This window comes from Lytechinus pictus, chromosome 10 (genome assembly GCF_037042905.1).
Source record: "Lytechinus pictus isolate F3 Inbred chromosome 10, Lp3.0, whole genome shotgun sequence".
NCBI classification, from domain to species: domain Eukaryota; kingdom Metazoa; phylum Echinodermata; class Echinoidea; order Temnopleuroida; family Toxopneustidae; genus Lytechinus; species Lytechinus pictus.
Window position 1 is genome coordinate 19,287,034 of NC_087254.1, and position 13,061 is coordinate 19,300,094.

The 13,061-nt window shown below is 37.1% G+C and overlaps 1 protein-coding gene across 2 annotated transcripts in view; it reads right to left on the reverse strand.

Annotated features, from left to right (window-relative positions):
• The window catches only part of LOC129270288 (hornerin-like), a 47,035-nt gene that overhangs the window by 20,755 nt on the left and 13,219 nt on the right, over nt 1-13,061 (reverse strand). Inside the window, exon 9 of one of the 2 annotated variants that reach the window (XM_054907685.2) lies at nt 9,532-13,048. The exons of the other annotated variant lie outside the window; for it this stretch is intronic. Within the exon in view, the coding sequence (XP_054763660.2) occupies nt 12,768-13,048 (281 nt within the window). The 3' untranslated portion in view covers nt 9,532-12,767. Of the gene's footprint in view, nt 1-9,531; nt 13,049-13,061 lie in introns of those variants that run through there. 2 annotated transcript variants of the gene reach the window in all.

A 13,061-nucleotide genomic window follows, 5' to 3' on the forward strand; every position in this document is an offset into this window, starting at 1 on the left:
TTGCCAGAAGGCACTGGTGCAATGGAGCCGCGGAAGCGGGGGCGGGGTTCCAAAACCATGTACAAAAACGTAAAAATTGCCATATGATTGTGATTTTTGCATGGCCAGCCCCCCCCCCCCCCACTTTGAAAACCGTTCCACGGCCCCTGTCAAGGTACTTCGGTATGAGTTAGTTCTTTAAAATGTTCATTGTGGAAAATGCACTTTCGCACCTGTATGTAGATCTAAACATGGTGAGAACAGTGCTGGTCATCTAATAAGAAAGTAGATCTAACAGACCGAAAAGGCTTCACTAAACTTTGTTTAAAAGTCACATTAATTTGACTGCCATTACTTTTATTACGGTTAGGTCTACATGGATTCACAATGTAATCATATTGAGCTATGTTTCATATTGTGACTTAAAAGTGATTAAAAAAAAACCAGCAGAGTCTCGCGGGCCGGATTGAGAAGCTCCGCGGGCCGTAGTTTGAGAACCCCTGTGACCTAGGGGGTACTCGTCCTAGGGGGTACTTGTCCTAAAGGGGTGGGTGTCAGGGGATGGATGTCCAGGGGGTCGATGTCTTAGAATCGGCAACGGAACATAATACAAGACAAGAAAATTATAAAAAGTATCGAAGAACGGGGTAAAGGGGCCTAATTAGTATATCACTAAACAAACCTGAAAACTTTAAGGGATGGTCCAGGCTGGAGATATTTATATCTCAATAAATAGAGTACAATCCAAGGAGGAAATACTGAAAAAAAATGATCAAAATCGGATAACAAATGACGTATTGAATTTTTAAGATTTGCATTATTCCTGTGAAACAGTTCTAGGCATGTCTGCATGATTATTCATTAGGTGGGCTGATGATGTCATATCCCCTTTTGTATTGTATTATATGAAATTAGGTTTATTCAAAAAATTTCTACCAAGAACTAAAACAATTGGATTGACAACTGATTAAGTGCATTAGTTATTTATTGCCGCAACTTATTTCATCATAATGGAGACACATCATTTACACATGAAAAAAATGAATCAATTGTGATTTCATGTAATAACATAAGGAAAAGGAAAGTGGGGATATGACATCATCAGCACACCTAATGAATATTTATGATGATGTGCATATAACGTTACTGTTTTCACAATATTGATAAAACTTTAAAATTCAATAACTTTGTTATCGATTTTGATGAAATTTTCAGCATTATACTTAGTGAATTTTACTCTATATTTTTAGATATAATTTTTTTTCAGCCGGGACCATCCCTTTGATATTCCAAGAAGTGTTTTAAACATATCACGCGAGCGCGAAGCGCGAGCTGATTATTATTATTTTTTGGGGGGTAGAGACTTGAATGAGTAATATTTCAAGCATTTTCTACTGATCCGAAAGTAGACATTTCAAACACTTCTTGCATTAGTTAAGCTGGTAATGATGCGAGCAGATTTGCAATATATTGAACAAAAAAGACGTTTCAAGCAACGATTAATTATGAAGTCGATTATTTTAATGTACTCGACTGAATAGGACCGTTTAGGCAGCACTTGACTTTACGAATTGGAAAAATATCTTAACAAAATAAATAGTGCAGGCATACATTTCAAACTGAAATTCAAATTTATATTCCTTACTGCATTTTAAGCACTTTATTTGATCGTGATTGAGATACGTATGTCATTATTAATAACAATGATGATTGCTATATATTTTATATATCGCTTTTCTCAGAACGGCTCAAAGCGTTTTACGGCATATTATTACCCAAGTCATTGGATTCATTTCAATTCCGCATGAAAAGTGCACAGTCGATATTCCATGAAAAGTGCATGAAAAGTGCAAAGTCGATATTCCATCATGAAAAAAGGGATAATATGATTATCAGGAAATCATGAAAATATTAATATCTTGCCTAATGAGAACGCGAAACTAAATTAAGACCAGAAAACTGGACTTTTTGTAATTATGAACAAGATGTATGGGTTAATAAATTTTTAACAAAAATAATGCGAGCGCAAATTGCGAGCCGAAACTTTTGATAAACTGTCATGAAAGAGGGATTTGAAATAATTTGTTAGAATTAATATAGATATACATAACTACCCATTCAAAATAGCTGATACTATTCACAACCAGACCAACCTGAAAAGGGATATTTTTCAAAACTTTATGGAATACACGAAGAGAATAGTTACTTGACAAATCAAGTAATGCTAGCGCGCAGTGCGAGCTGTACTTGTTGGTATTTAGACCATAAAACTGTCATTTTACAGAAAACTTAACAAAAAATAAATTTGTAAATCAAACAAATAATGAAAATTCGGTATTTACTTCAAAATATTATTCTTTAAGCTCCATAATATATGTAGTTATGTATCTCATAAATTGGGCAATGCGGGTACGAAGCGTGAGCGAAAATTTTATGTTGTGACATGATAAATGTTTTCCCATCATGTTATTTTATTCACTCGTATTTCTCCTCTTATTTTTCCTCTTCTCTTTTTTTCTTCTCTCTTCCCTTCTTTTTCATTTCTTTCCTTTTTCTTTTTTTTTTGCTCCTCCAAAAATTGGGGAGGGGGGACATTTTGATATTGTGTCCCCCCTTTCCAAAAAGTGAGGGAACGCGTCCCTTGTCCCCCTGGGATTTCAAACCATGGATTCAATTTGAGTTGAAAGAAAGGAAAATCTTTATAGTCTTTGTAGTCGAAAAATGTGTAAAAATATCGTATTTTTTTGCCGGATTTCTTCATTCTCGCCTGCTCCCGACTCGGACTTAATAGCAAAATCAAGGTTTCTTTAAAAAAACATCCCAAACCCCCAAATGGTACCCCTAAATTTATAGAAAATATATTGTCACATGGGAAGTGACCTTTTTTTAATTATTTACCTACTGCTGCTTGACACCAAATAAGGAATACGTAAAACTGATAAATACAGTTATTAAAAGATTTAATAAAATCTTTTCAATCATTCTGTTGTTTTCTTTTGATTTGTTTTCCAACAATTTTACGTGAAAATATTCATGAATATTGATAATAAAATATAACTTAACTTAACAATAATAGTAGACTAGAGCCCCCATCATCTCTTCTGGCTTGACATACCCCACTCGGCCCTGGTGGTCGGTCCAGTTCCTGGCCTCCGCAGCTTGCGATGTCTCTTCCACTCGGCCTCCGCAGACTGTGTTGCCCCTTGATGAGTAGCCCCCAGATCAGAGAAATGTGGCTTCAACGAATTAGTGGACGAGATCGAGCCCCAAATGATGACATGAATTTTGACGAATCATGTCGGTGGAGAACCGGCGGCAGCTGGGGTCGTTATCTCGTCACCAACGTAGTCCCTCAGTTTTAACTTCGACTGCCTATACTAACATATGTGGTCTATTCTAGCTTAGGTGGTTCTCTCTGAATTACTGAAATTAACCTCGTAATATACCCTACCGTTACTAGGACTAACTGTAAAATTTCTATAAAATAATTCAAAGAATTTCAATAACAGATGAGTGCGTAAAGCAACACATTCTTAATGGTTCTAGGACAACTACCCCCTGGACAATCACCCCCGGACAACTACCCCCGGACAATTACCCCCCGAGGACAATTACCCCCCGGACAATTACCCCCCGGACAATTACCTCCCGAGGACAACTACCCCCCGAGGACAATTACCCCCCGGACAACTACCCCCCCCCCCCGAGGACAATTACCCCCCAGACAATTACCTTCAGAAAATCCCCCCTTCTCTCCAGCATCAATGTTAGAATTAGGCGGGACCCATTGTAAGTTTTGGTCGGTGGCACAGGTTTCCGAAATATTTTCTACTTTATCTTACGTTAATAACTTTTTCTTTCTCTTTTATATTGCTCTTTCTCCTGTTCTTTCACTTTCTTCTTTTTTCCTTTTTTTGTTTTTATTTAGCGGCGCCTTCTGCACCATGATTAATTTCAGGTAAGAAATCAGGCAAATAGATAAAACGTAAAAAAAACACCTTTATAGGTAGAAATATTGAAAGTCGATAACGCAACTATGAACACTAACACTCTCAAGTAGACCTATAAATCTGTTTTTTTTTAAACAGTTCAACTAACAAGAAGCTAAGAATTATGAAACAATTGGTGCACATTCCAGATTAAAATGTGGCTTTATAACTTAATACAGTAAGCTAAAAAACTTTATGCAAAGATAATACACACAAGAACACCTTGTAAATTACAAGGTGTTTTTGTGTGTATTATTCTTGGGTGAAAGCAATTAAACATTAAAGAAGGAAATTAAGTACCAAATTTACTAAATTGTAAACAATATGACATAATCAAATACAGTGTTTTTTCTATACAAATTGGCAATCATGATAGTATACAATTCGTTTAAGGTGCATTTTAAGGACGGTTTGTAAGAATTTATAAAGAAGTAGGCCTATGCAAATCAAATAATGCGACCGAGCACCGTGAGCTAAAAATATTAATATTTAGACCATAAAACGGACATTTTACAGAGCACTTGAAAAATCAATTTGTAAATTTAAAAATGATGAAAGCTCGATATCCGAGATGAAATATGTTTTGTATATTGACTTCGAAACTTGATATTTTAAGCTCCATATCAGCCTATATTGAGCAAGATATTAATCTAATCGAAAAAGCAATGCGAGCGCAAAATACTTGATATTCCGGTATGAAAATGGTGAATTTGAGCACTATCTAAAGCATTGTGTATGGAAATTGTGAAGTGGATGTGGAAAGCACTTAATAAATGATGCGAGTGTGAAGCGTGAGCTGATATCTTCATCATTATTTTGACCTAGGACCTGGACATTCTAGGTCTAAGGACATTTTGTCATCATATGAAAATGATGACAACTTTCTTATTCCTCTTCCTGAGCGCGATATGAAACATATGAAACTGTGATATTGTCGATATTCTTTTCTGAAAAGGGACAATTTAGTCATTAAGAATTCATGAAAATTTTATTATCATATTTATTAATGTAATAAGCCTAAATGAGTGAGTAAAATGTGTTGACACTGAGGCCCGAAAACTGGATATTTTAAGCACTTTTGTAATCATGAATAGGATTTGTATTTTTAACAAAAATGCGAGCGCAAATCGTGAGACGAAATTTTTGGTAAACTGTCATAAAAGGGGGGTTTTAAGTAGTTTGTTATATAATTTGGCAAATCAAATAATGCGAGCGCATAGCGCAAGCTGCAAGTTATATTCACACCATAAAACGGACATTAAACAGAGCACTTAAAAATCAGTTTGTAAATCAAACAAAATTATGAATAATGTCCGAGCTGAAATATGCTTTGTAATATCGACTTCAAAACTTGACATTTTAAGCTACATATCAGCCTATTTAGCAAGATGTGTATCTCATCGAACAGGCTATGCGAGCCCGAAGCGCGAGCGAAAAAAATAATATAGTGACATGAAATATATTTTTTAATCATTTTCCAAGTCATCCCCTGACCTTTTTTTTTTCACTCGTCTCCCTCTTATTTTAACTCTTATTTTTCCTCCTTTCTTTCCCCTTCTTTTTCTTTTTTTCTTTCTTTCCCCTTTTTTTCATTTTTTTGCTCTACCGATAGGGGGGCGGGCCCCTCGCCCCCCCCCTGGATCCGCCTATGGATGGAGCTCAATTTTACAGCTTTCTTACGGCGTACGTTTGATTCCAAGATACTCGAGAATGCCTTGAGTACTTCTTACGGGGGGTAGTTGTCCGGGGGGTGATTGTCCAGGGGGTAGTTGTCCTGATACCATTCTTAATAACAAAAGACTTCCTGTGCATCTGTACACCTACATTCATCAATGCTAAAGCACAGTATTAGCTATTTATGACACCTATATCATGTGTATAAAAATATGCTTACCTAATACGAAATATTTCTAACACTTGAACAAAATATGGCATCCACCTGATCTTGTACTCTAAGGGGGTACCAAACGTTTCGAACGCTTGCTTTATGAAATATTCAAAACATGTGTACATTATTACCTAGGCTTAAATATTCACAACACATAAACTATCTTTATAAACTCAGAACAAGAGTCTAATCAAAGATTAAATTCCATATATATATGAACGCAGGTTGTCCGAAAGTTATCATAATTGTCCTTGAATTTACCACTCGTGACGTTGTCCGAAATGTGTCTGGTTCTGTCCTACTAATAGCTGCATGCTGTCCGCGCCAAAAGCCGAAAAATCTATTCAGATAGTCCTGCCCTAGGATAGTCCAAGGAATATCCTAGGACAGTCCCAGGAATGTCCTAGGACAATACACAGACAGTCCTGTTCGTGTCCTAGGACAAGATCATTTGCATAATCTTTCACGGAATTTGGTTGTGGACAGCATGCCGAAATGACAAAAGTTGCTTCTGCAACCCTTCCTGGTCTTGTCCGCGCCCTATAGTGGAAAACCGCCTTACTAAACGATGCTGTTTATCTTGTGTTGGGTTATTTTTTGTTTTGAATATCATGCGTGTTAGGTGGAAAAGAAAATAATTTGTTTCAAACTATATAAAGTCATTGAAGGTCAAGCGCCACCATATCCAATTTACTTCTTGAATATGAATATCATTATGAATAAGGAAAATCCCCGGGGGGCCACTTATATTGACGAGTGGATACCATGCGCGACCAAAAAAACACGTAAAAAGAATGTCTTTTTCAAGATAGGGCACGTTACGTACGTAACGTGATAAGGGTGTCAAAAACACAAAAATAATGAAAAAGGGGTATCTATTTCGCTAGGATAAATACGGGTTAGGGTCAAATTTGCGGTGATGATAAAACAAAATTAAAATGTTTTATAAAGGATGTCCTATTTGCTCAAACACTACGTGTTTAGAGTCCGATTTGCGCGAGGTATGGAAGGTGGGGCCGTACTAAACCAATTGATGTGTAAAGGAAAAACCGACGACCGACGGACCCGTGACATATGTCATATAACAATATAATATCGCTGTACTTGTTTAGGGGTTCATTTCAGGAAATAATTGCCAAGAGTATCGTTTTGTTTCCAATACTTGTTAAGGGTAGGGTTTCAGACGCCAATGCTTATTAAGGGGTGCATTTTCAGAATATGGAAAATACGTGTTTAGGGTGCTTTCCGAGACCCCATGGTCGCGCATGGTATCCACTCGTCAATGGAAGTGCCCCCCCCCCCCCCCGGGGGGGAAATCAAGAATTTCAAATACAGTTTGACCATCTCCCCACATGCGATAAGCTAAAACCTAAGTGCTCCATGTGTCACAACAAGTTACAGTAACCATGGATATCATCACCGTTCTATGCAAAGTCATTGAAATTTATATAACACAATGGACATGAATATTATTAATCCCTTTTATAAAATGTTTAATAGTCACCTCAAGCGATTTAACCCCTTGATGCACGCGAAGGAATAAAAAAAACCTTTAGGACCATTTCCCCTATGAAAATACACCTTTTGGAAGCCACCCTCCAAGAAAACAATCTGTACAGGACGATTGCCCTCAAGGATAATCCCCCCCCCCCCCACGAGGTATCAACACGTGTTTTGATATCCCCACGGTGGCAAAAGGGCTATAGGCCTATCACTGAATCAAGAATGCCGAAAGCAGGGGTGGAGGCGAGCTATGGTGTTCTCCCTGCTAAATGCATTTCGCCCCACCCCTCCTCAAAACAGAGGAAGAATAAGATAAAAAGAAAATTAAGGAGAAATTACGGAAGCTTACAACCTTTGCTGTGAATTTTATTTGTAACCTAATTTGGAAATCTATTCCTTGCTTGCTCCCTCGCTTTCTTGTTTCTAAAAAAAAAATTAATTCCCGGGAAATTCATTCGTACGACCCTTTAGAGAAAGTCAAAAATTTCTTACCTGCCCCTCCCGCACCGATCCAAAATTGTTCGCATATGTCCAAATAATTACCCCCCCCCCCCGATCGGTAAATTGCAAATTCGTCCACTGCCAACTCGTCCACTCACCACATGGTCTACCTTCATTTAGTCTAATGCCATTCCGTCCATCAACTTTTCGTCTAACAACCATTTGGTCCAATAACCATTTGGTCCAATCATCACTTCGTCTAATAACCAGTTGGTCTAATACCCATTTTAGTTTAATTCATTTTTGACAATTAACACTTAAGATTGATTAGACCAAATGGTATATAGACTATATGGCTATTGGGCCAACTGTTTATTAGAGGGAATGTCATTAGACTAAATGAAAGTAGACCATGTGGTGAGTAGACGAACTGATGATAGACCAAATGGTAGTAGACGACTTGGCAATTGGACGAATTGGCATTAGACGAATTGGAAATAACCCCTAGACTCGCAGGGGTTCTCAAACTACGGCCCGCGGGCCGGATCCGGCCCGCGGAGCTTCTCAATCGGGCCGCGAGACTCTGCTGGGTTTTTTTTTAATCACTTTTAAGTCACAATATGAAACATAGCTCAATATGATTACATTGTGAATCCATGTAGACCTAACCGTAATAAAAGTAATGGCAGTCAAATTAATGTGACTTTTAAACAAAGTTTAGTGGAGCCTTTTCGGTCTGTTAGATCTACTTTCTTATTAGATGACCAGCACTGTTCTCACCATGTTTAGATCTACATACAGGTGCGAAAGTGCATTTTCCACAATGAACATTTTAAAGAACTAACTCATACCGAAGTACCTTGACAGGGGCCGTGGAACGGTTTTCAAAGTGGGGGGGGGGCTGGCCATGCAAAAATCACAATCATATGGAAATTTTTACGTTTTTGTACATGGTTTTGGAACCCCGCCCCCGCTTCCGCGGCTCCATTGCACCAGTGCCTTCTGGCAATTACACCTTTTGTGCCAAGGTTCAAGCAACTTGTTGCTGACAGACTGTCACGTTTCCCATATTGAAAGTGATTAGGAGACTGACACCCTTGTTAGAGTATACAACAGACATGCTCTATTATTCATTTTACTTTGACTACAAAAAATGTTGATACAAAACATTATCTGTCTCCCCTATACCAGGTATGTATAGATACAATCTAGATTCCTTTTAACAAAGTACTACAATTTTGTTATCATTAATATTGCTCTCGCTGTATTTTGAAATCTTTTCTAATTTTGCCTGCGTTCCATATGAAACTGTTATAAATTTGTTGGATTAAATGCTCCCAAAGTAAGGGCCGGATTGCACAAGAGAGCATCTAGGACCCCAACCGCAAGGGTCTTTGCGCTTCCCACTCATTTTTTCTTCTAAGTATCCACTTCACCCTGGCCCTTTCAGGTTTACTTGGAGTCCTATCTGGCCCTTCAAGGAAAAAGTTTGAGAACCCCTGCCCTAGAGCAACCATTCTCCATGACAAGTATCCTAGACAACAAGGTAGTATAATGTTACATAACCCTGCCCTCTCTTTGGGGATTTCTTCCTTCTCCCTTTCTTCTTTTTTCCCCTTCACCTCAACCCCCACCCCACTATATGCCTACTTGAAAAAAAAATCATTAGTCTGCAAGCGGCACCACCACCTGATTCAACACGGCAACACGTGACTACTATTCAACAATAAATTCAGGACCAATTAGCAGTTTTAATGCAACATTTTATCACCACACAAAGTACAGCTGACCGATGAAAATATGACATGAGAATTAAGAACACATATCAAGTAAGAATATAAAAACCTAAAGTAATAGGGCCTATAATCCACTTCACATAATGAAGGATTATTTTTCTAGTCTTTGTCTTTAATATACTTGCCGTGAATTAAACTTAATGTAGTATACATACAGATGAGCATTACCATGATCACCGCATTAATACAATGAGAAACTATCGGTAAGAATTAAACGAGAAGTTCTCCATGACGAAAAGATTTTTGTAAAAAAATACTAGAAAATGTAATGAAAAATTTGGTGAAGGTTCGAGGAAAATCAACAAGAGATTAAGAAAGTTATTATGATCTTATTTTTTTTATTGGTGGCGTCATATACGAGCAGCTGTTCCGTATGTAATGTAATACAAAATACATTTATTTACATTTTTAAATGGTTCATGATGAATACAAAATTTATTCATTCTTGAGCGGGTTTAAAATATTGTGTCTGTTAATATACTGAAAGTACAATAAAGCCCATTTTATTTTATTTTTGTTTTATTCATATAAAGAACCACTTCATTTATTTGATTTTGTTATTCACGATACATGGGAGGCTGCTCGGATATGACATTACAAATTAATTAGAATAAAATTGTGATAACATTTCAAATCTCTGATGGATTATCCTCAGTGCTTCACCATTATTTTTAAGTATTACAATTTTTGTCTGGGTGACATTTCAAGGAGAGAGAGAGAGGAATATCCCAGATGATGCATGCGGTGAGGCATGGCGGATAGGTGTTTGTCGAACTCGTTGCCGGATATTCATGATAACTTCGAAATATACCATAATTACATTGTGCTTTAAATGAAAAGTTGCACATACTGAGGCCTACAAGCATACAGAGGAACATCCAGGATATTCAAACTTTAAGTAATAACATTGGTAACACGTCTTTGGATGATAGTTATAAAAAATGAAATGTCTTTTCGGAAAGACAAATCTGTCATTCAGAAACAGAGTTCTAACCCCCTGCAATAAATTTTATTCTGATATAAAATTGTTTAAATCCAAAATAGCAAGAGCTCATGGAAGCAGAACATCAAATGCAAGGAAAACACTCTTTTTTAAAGATTTATTTTTGAAAAACAAATAATACAGAAAGCATCAAATATTGTATTCTTTTCTACATGAGCGGGGGCTTACAATACCAAATCTACATCCTTTTGACCAACATCGTAGAATAGGAGCTAGTGTGTTATCATAAAACTTTATAATGATCCCTACTTTTGAAACGAACACAAGAACAGGCTATCGATGAAAATCGATATTTCAAAAATGAAAATGTAATGGGAAACTTGTGAAAAATTAAACTGGTGAGGGGTCTCCACTTCGTCCGATCATGGTTCTATTCGAGAAAAGGGGTAATAATTTTCCCCCCGAAACAATCTGACGAGAAAAGTATGTACAAAATGCGGTTGGGATTTTCCTTTCTTGCAGGACTCAGGTAAGCGAAAAGAAAGAAGAAAAACAAGGTTAGAGAATATTTCCCATATCTACTTTTCTTCAGGGGGAGGAGGGAACGCTTGAGAGTCGCCCCCCCCCCCCTCCACACACACCCCGTTGATTAGGCTCTGATTTGTAAATATAATCATGGGGAGATTAGTTCACCTTTCATAGTCTAGTCTTGTCTGAATCACGATCACGTAATGCTTTTAACAATCACATTCAACCAATTATTTACAAAGTTATGTACATGTAAATATACGAGTTCACCTTTACAAGATTAAGCTATCGACACATCATACGAAAACAGAAACATGAAGCTTAATTTGATTATTTTGTCATTATCGGTGAATAAGAATAAGTGTGGATTTGATTCCAGTTAACATGTTAAGTGGTCCGTTTCGTATAATGAATTACAACTATTGTAACTTTACCAGCATAGCAACTGACATGGTATTAAAACCCCCTCTCACCTGACCGAATGTAGACGGACGAAGGGTGACGAATGGGAAAATGCACAAAATGCACGCGAATTCAACGAATTCAAATAAAATTTCCGTCAAATCATGCGATCAGTAACTATTGTCAAATTTTATCAACGAACGTCACGCGAAGGATATCGATTGTTCGGTTCACATCTTCGAGTAAATTGCAGCCGAAGGCGATAAACTGCCCCTTTTATCACATCTATCAGTAGATCATGTGTTCTTTCTATAGGAGGGCATGTAATACAAATTTTTAAAGAATACATCATGGATAAAGAGTTTGTATCACCATAAGAAAAAGCAAAAACAAACATTTTGGGGGTATTTTACAGTCCATCAAAGGGAAAGTTGTTCACATGTGACATCACACATCCTTGTCGCATTGCCAATGGGAGGATCTCCATAGCATTAGTGATTGCAATATTCAAATGCTCATAACTTTCTCATTATTTGTCCGATCTTTCTCAAACTTTCTTTGTTCTTATTCTTTGGTTTTTCTATATCGACACAAGCCTACTTTTTCCAAAGGTTTCATTCCCCTTTAAGGATTCTTTCGAGATCGGTCCACTTTGGCAAAAGCGCGACGAGGGACTATGCGCGACAATAACACACGAACGATAAATAAACGATTACCGCAGACTAATTAAGAGATGCGAATTCAAACAGATGACCAACGAGTCGAGTTTTAATGGAAAAGAGAAAGAAAGAAGAGTCTAAAATGTTGATGTGTGATTCGTGTATGTATATTTTCTATCTAAGTCAAGTAAGGAAAAAATAATATCAAAACAAATCTTGACAATTCTGGCGCCTTGTTAATCACTTAACTTTCTTAAACTCCGACCATGATAACCTTTTCTAGGTTCCATTGTTTTACGCTAATTTTGATTACATACATGTAATACCATATCGATTTCATGGAATCAGGTAATGCAACTTACAAAGGAACTTAATGTGAAATTTGTGAAGTGTTGGAAACGAAATCTTGGCGCAATTCGGAAAAAAGTACATGTTCTTTATTATGCAATCCAGCGTGTAGCTTCGCTTTACCTTGAAGTTAATATAATTATCATTATGTATCATATGATCATGAGGATAGGGCTTGTAGAATATATGCAATGAGAACAGCTATTCATTAATCTCATTTTCACCTTTGTATCCTTCTTTTTTTTCCTTTTAGAACTGCTCCACTTGGTATCTTAGTAGTATTTGCTGATACTACCAGAATGAACCCATCCAGCTTTTCAAAGCTCCTAGTGTTTCGGCATTGTTCTCTTTTGGTTCAAACCTTGCTCTTTCCAAGAATATTGTTAGTTTTGTCCAATCCTCATCTTTGATTTCCACATTGCCTTGGTCTTCTAGCTTACCACACACCATTACTGTGTCAGCAAGTTCAAATGTTAAAGGTTGTGACCTCTTGAATGCGTTCATCCTGGCCTCAAGGATCGTTGGTTTGCAATCACTAAAGTCATGAACAACTACTGCCACCTTCCTTTTACCTGGAGTGATAAA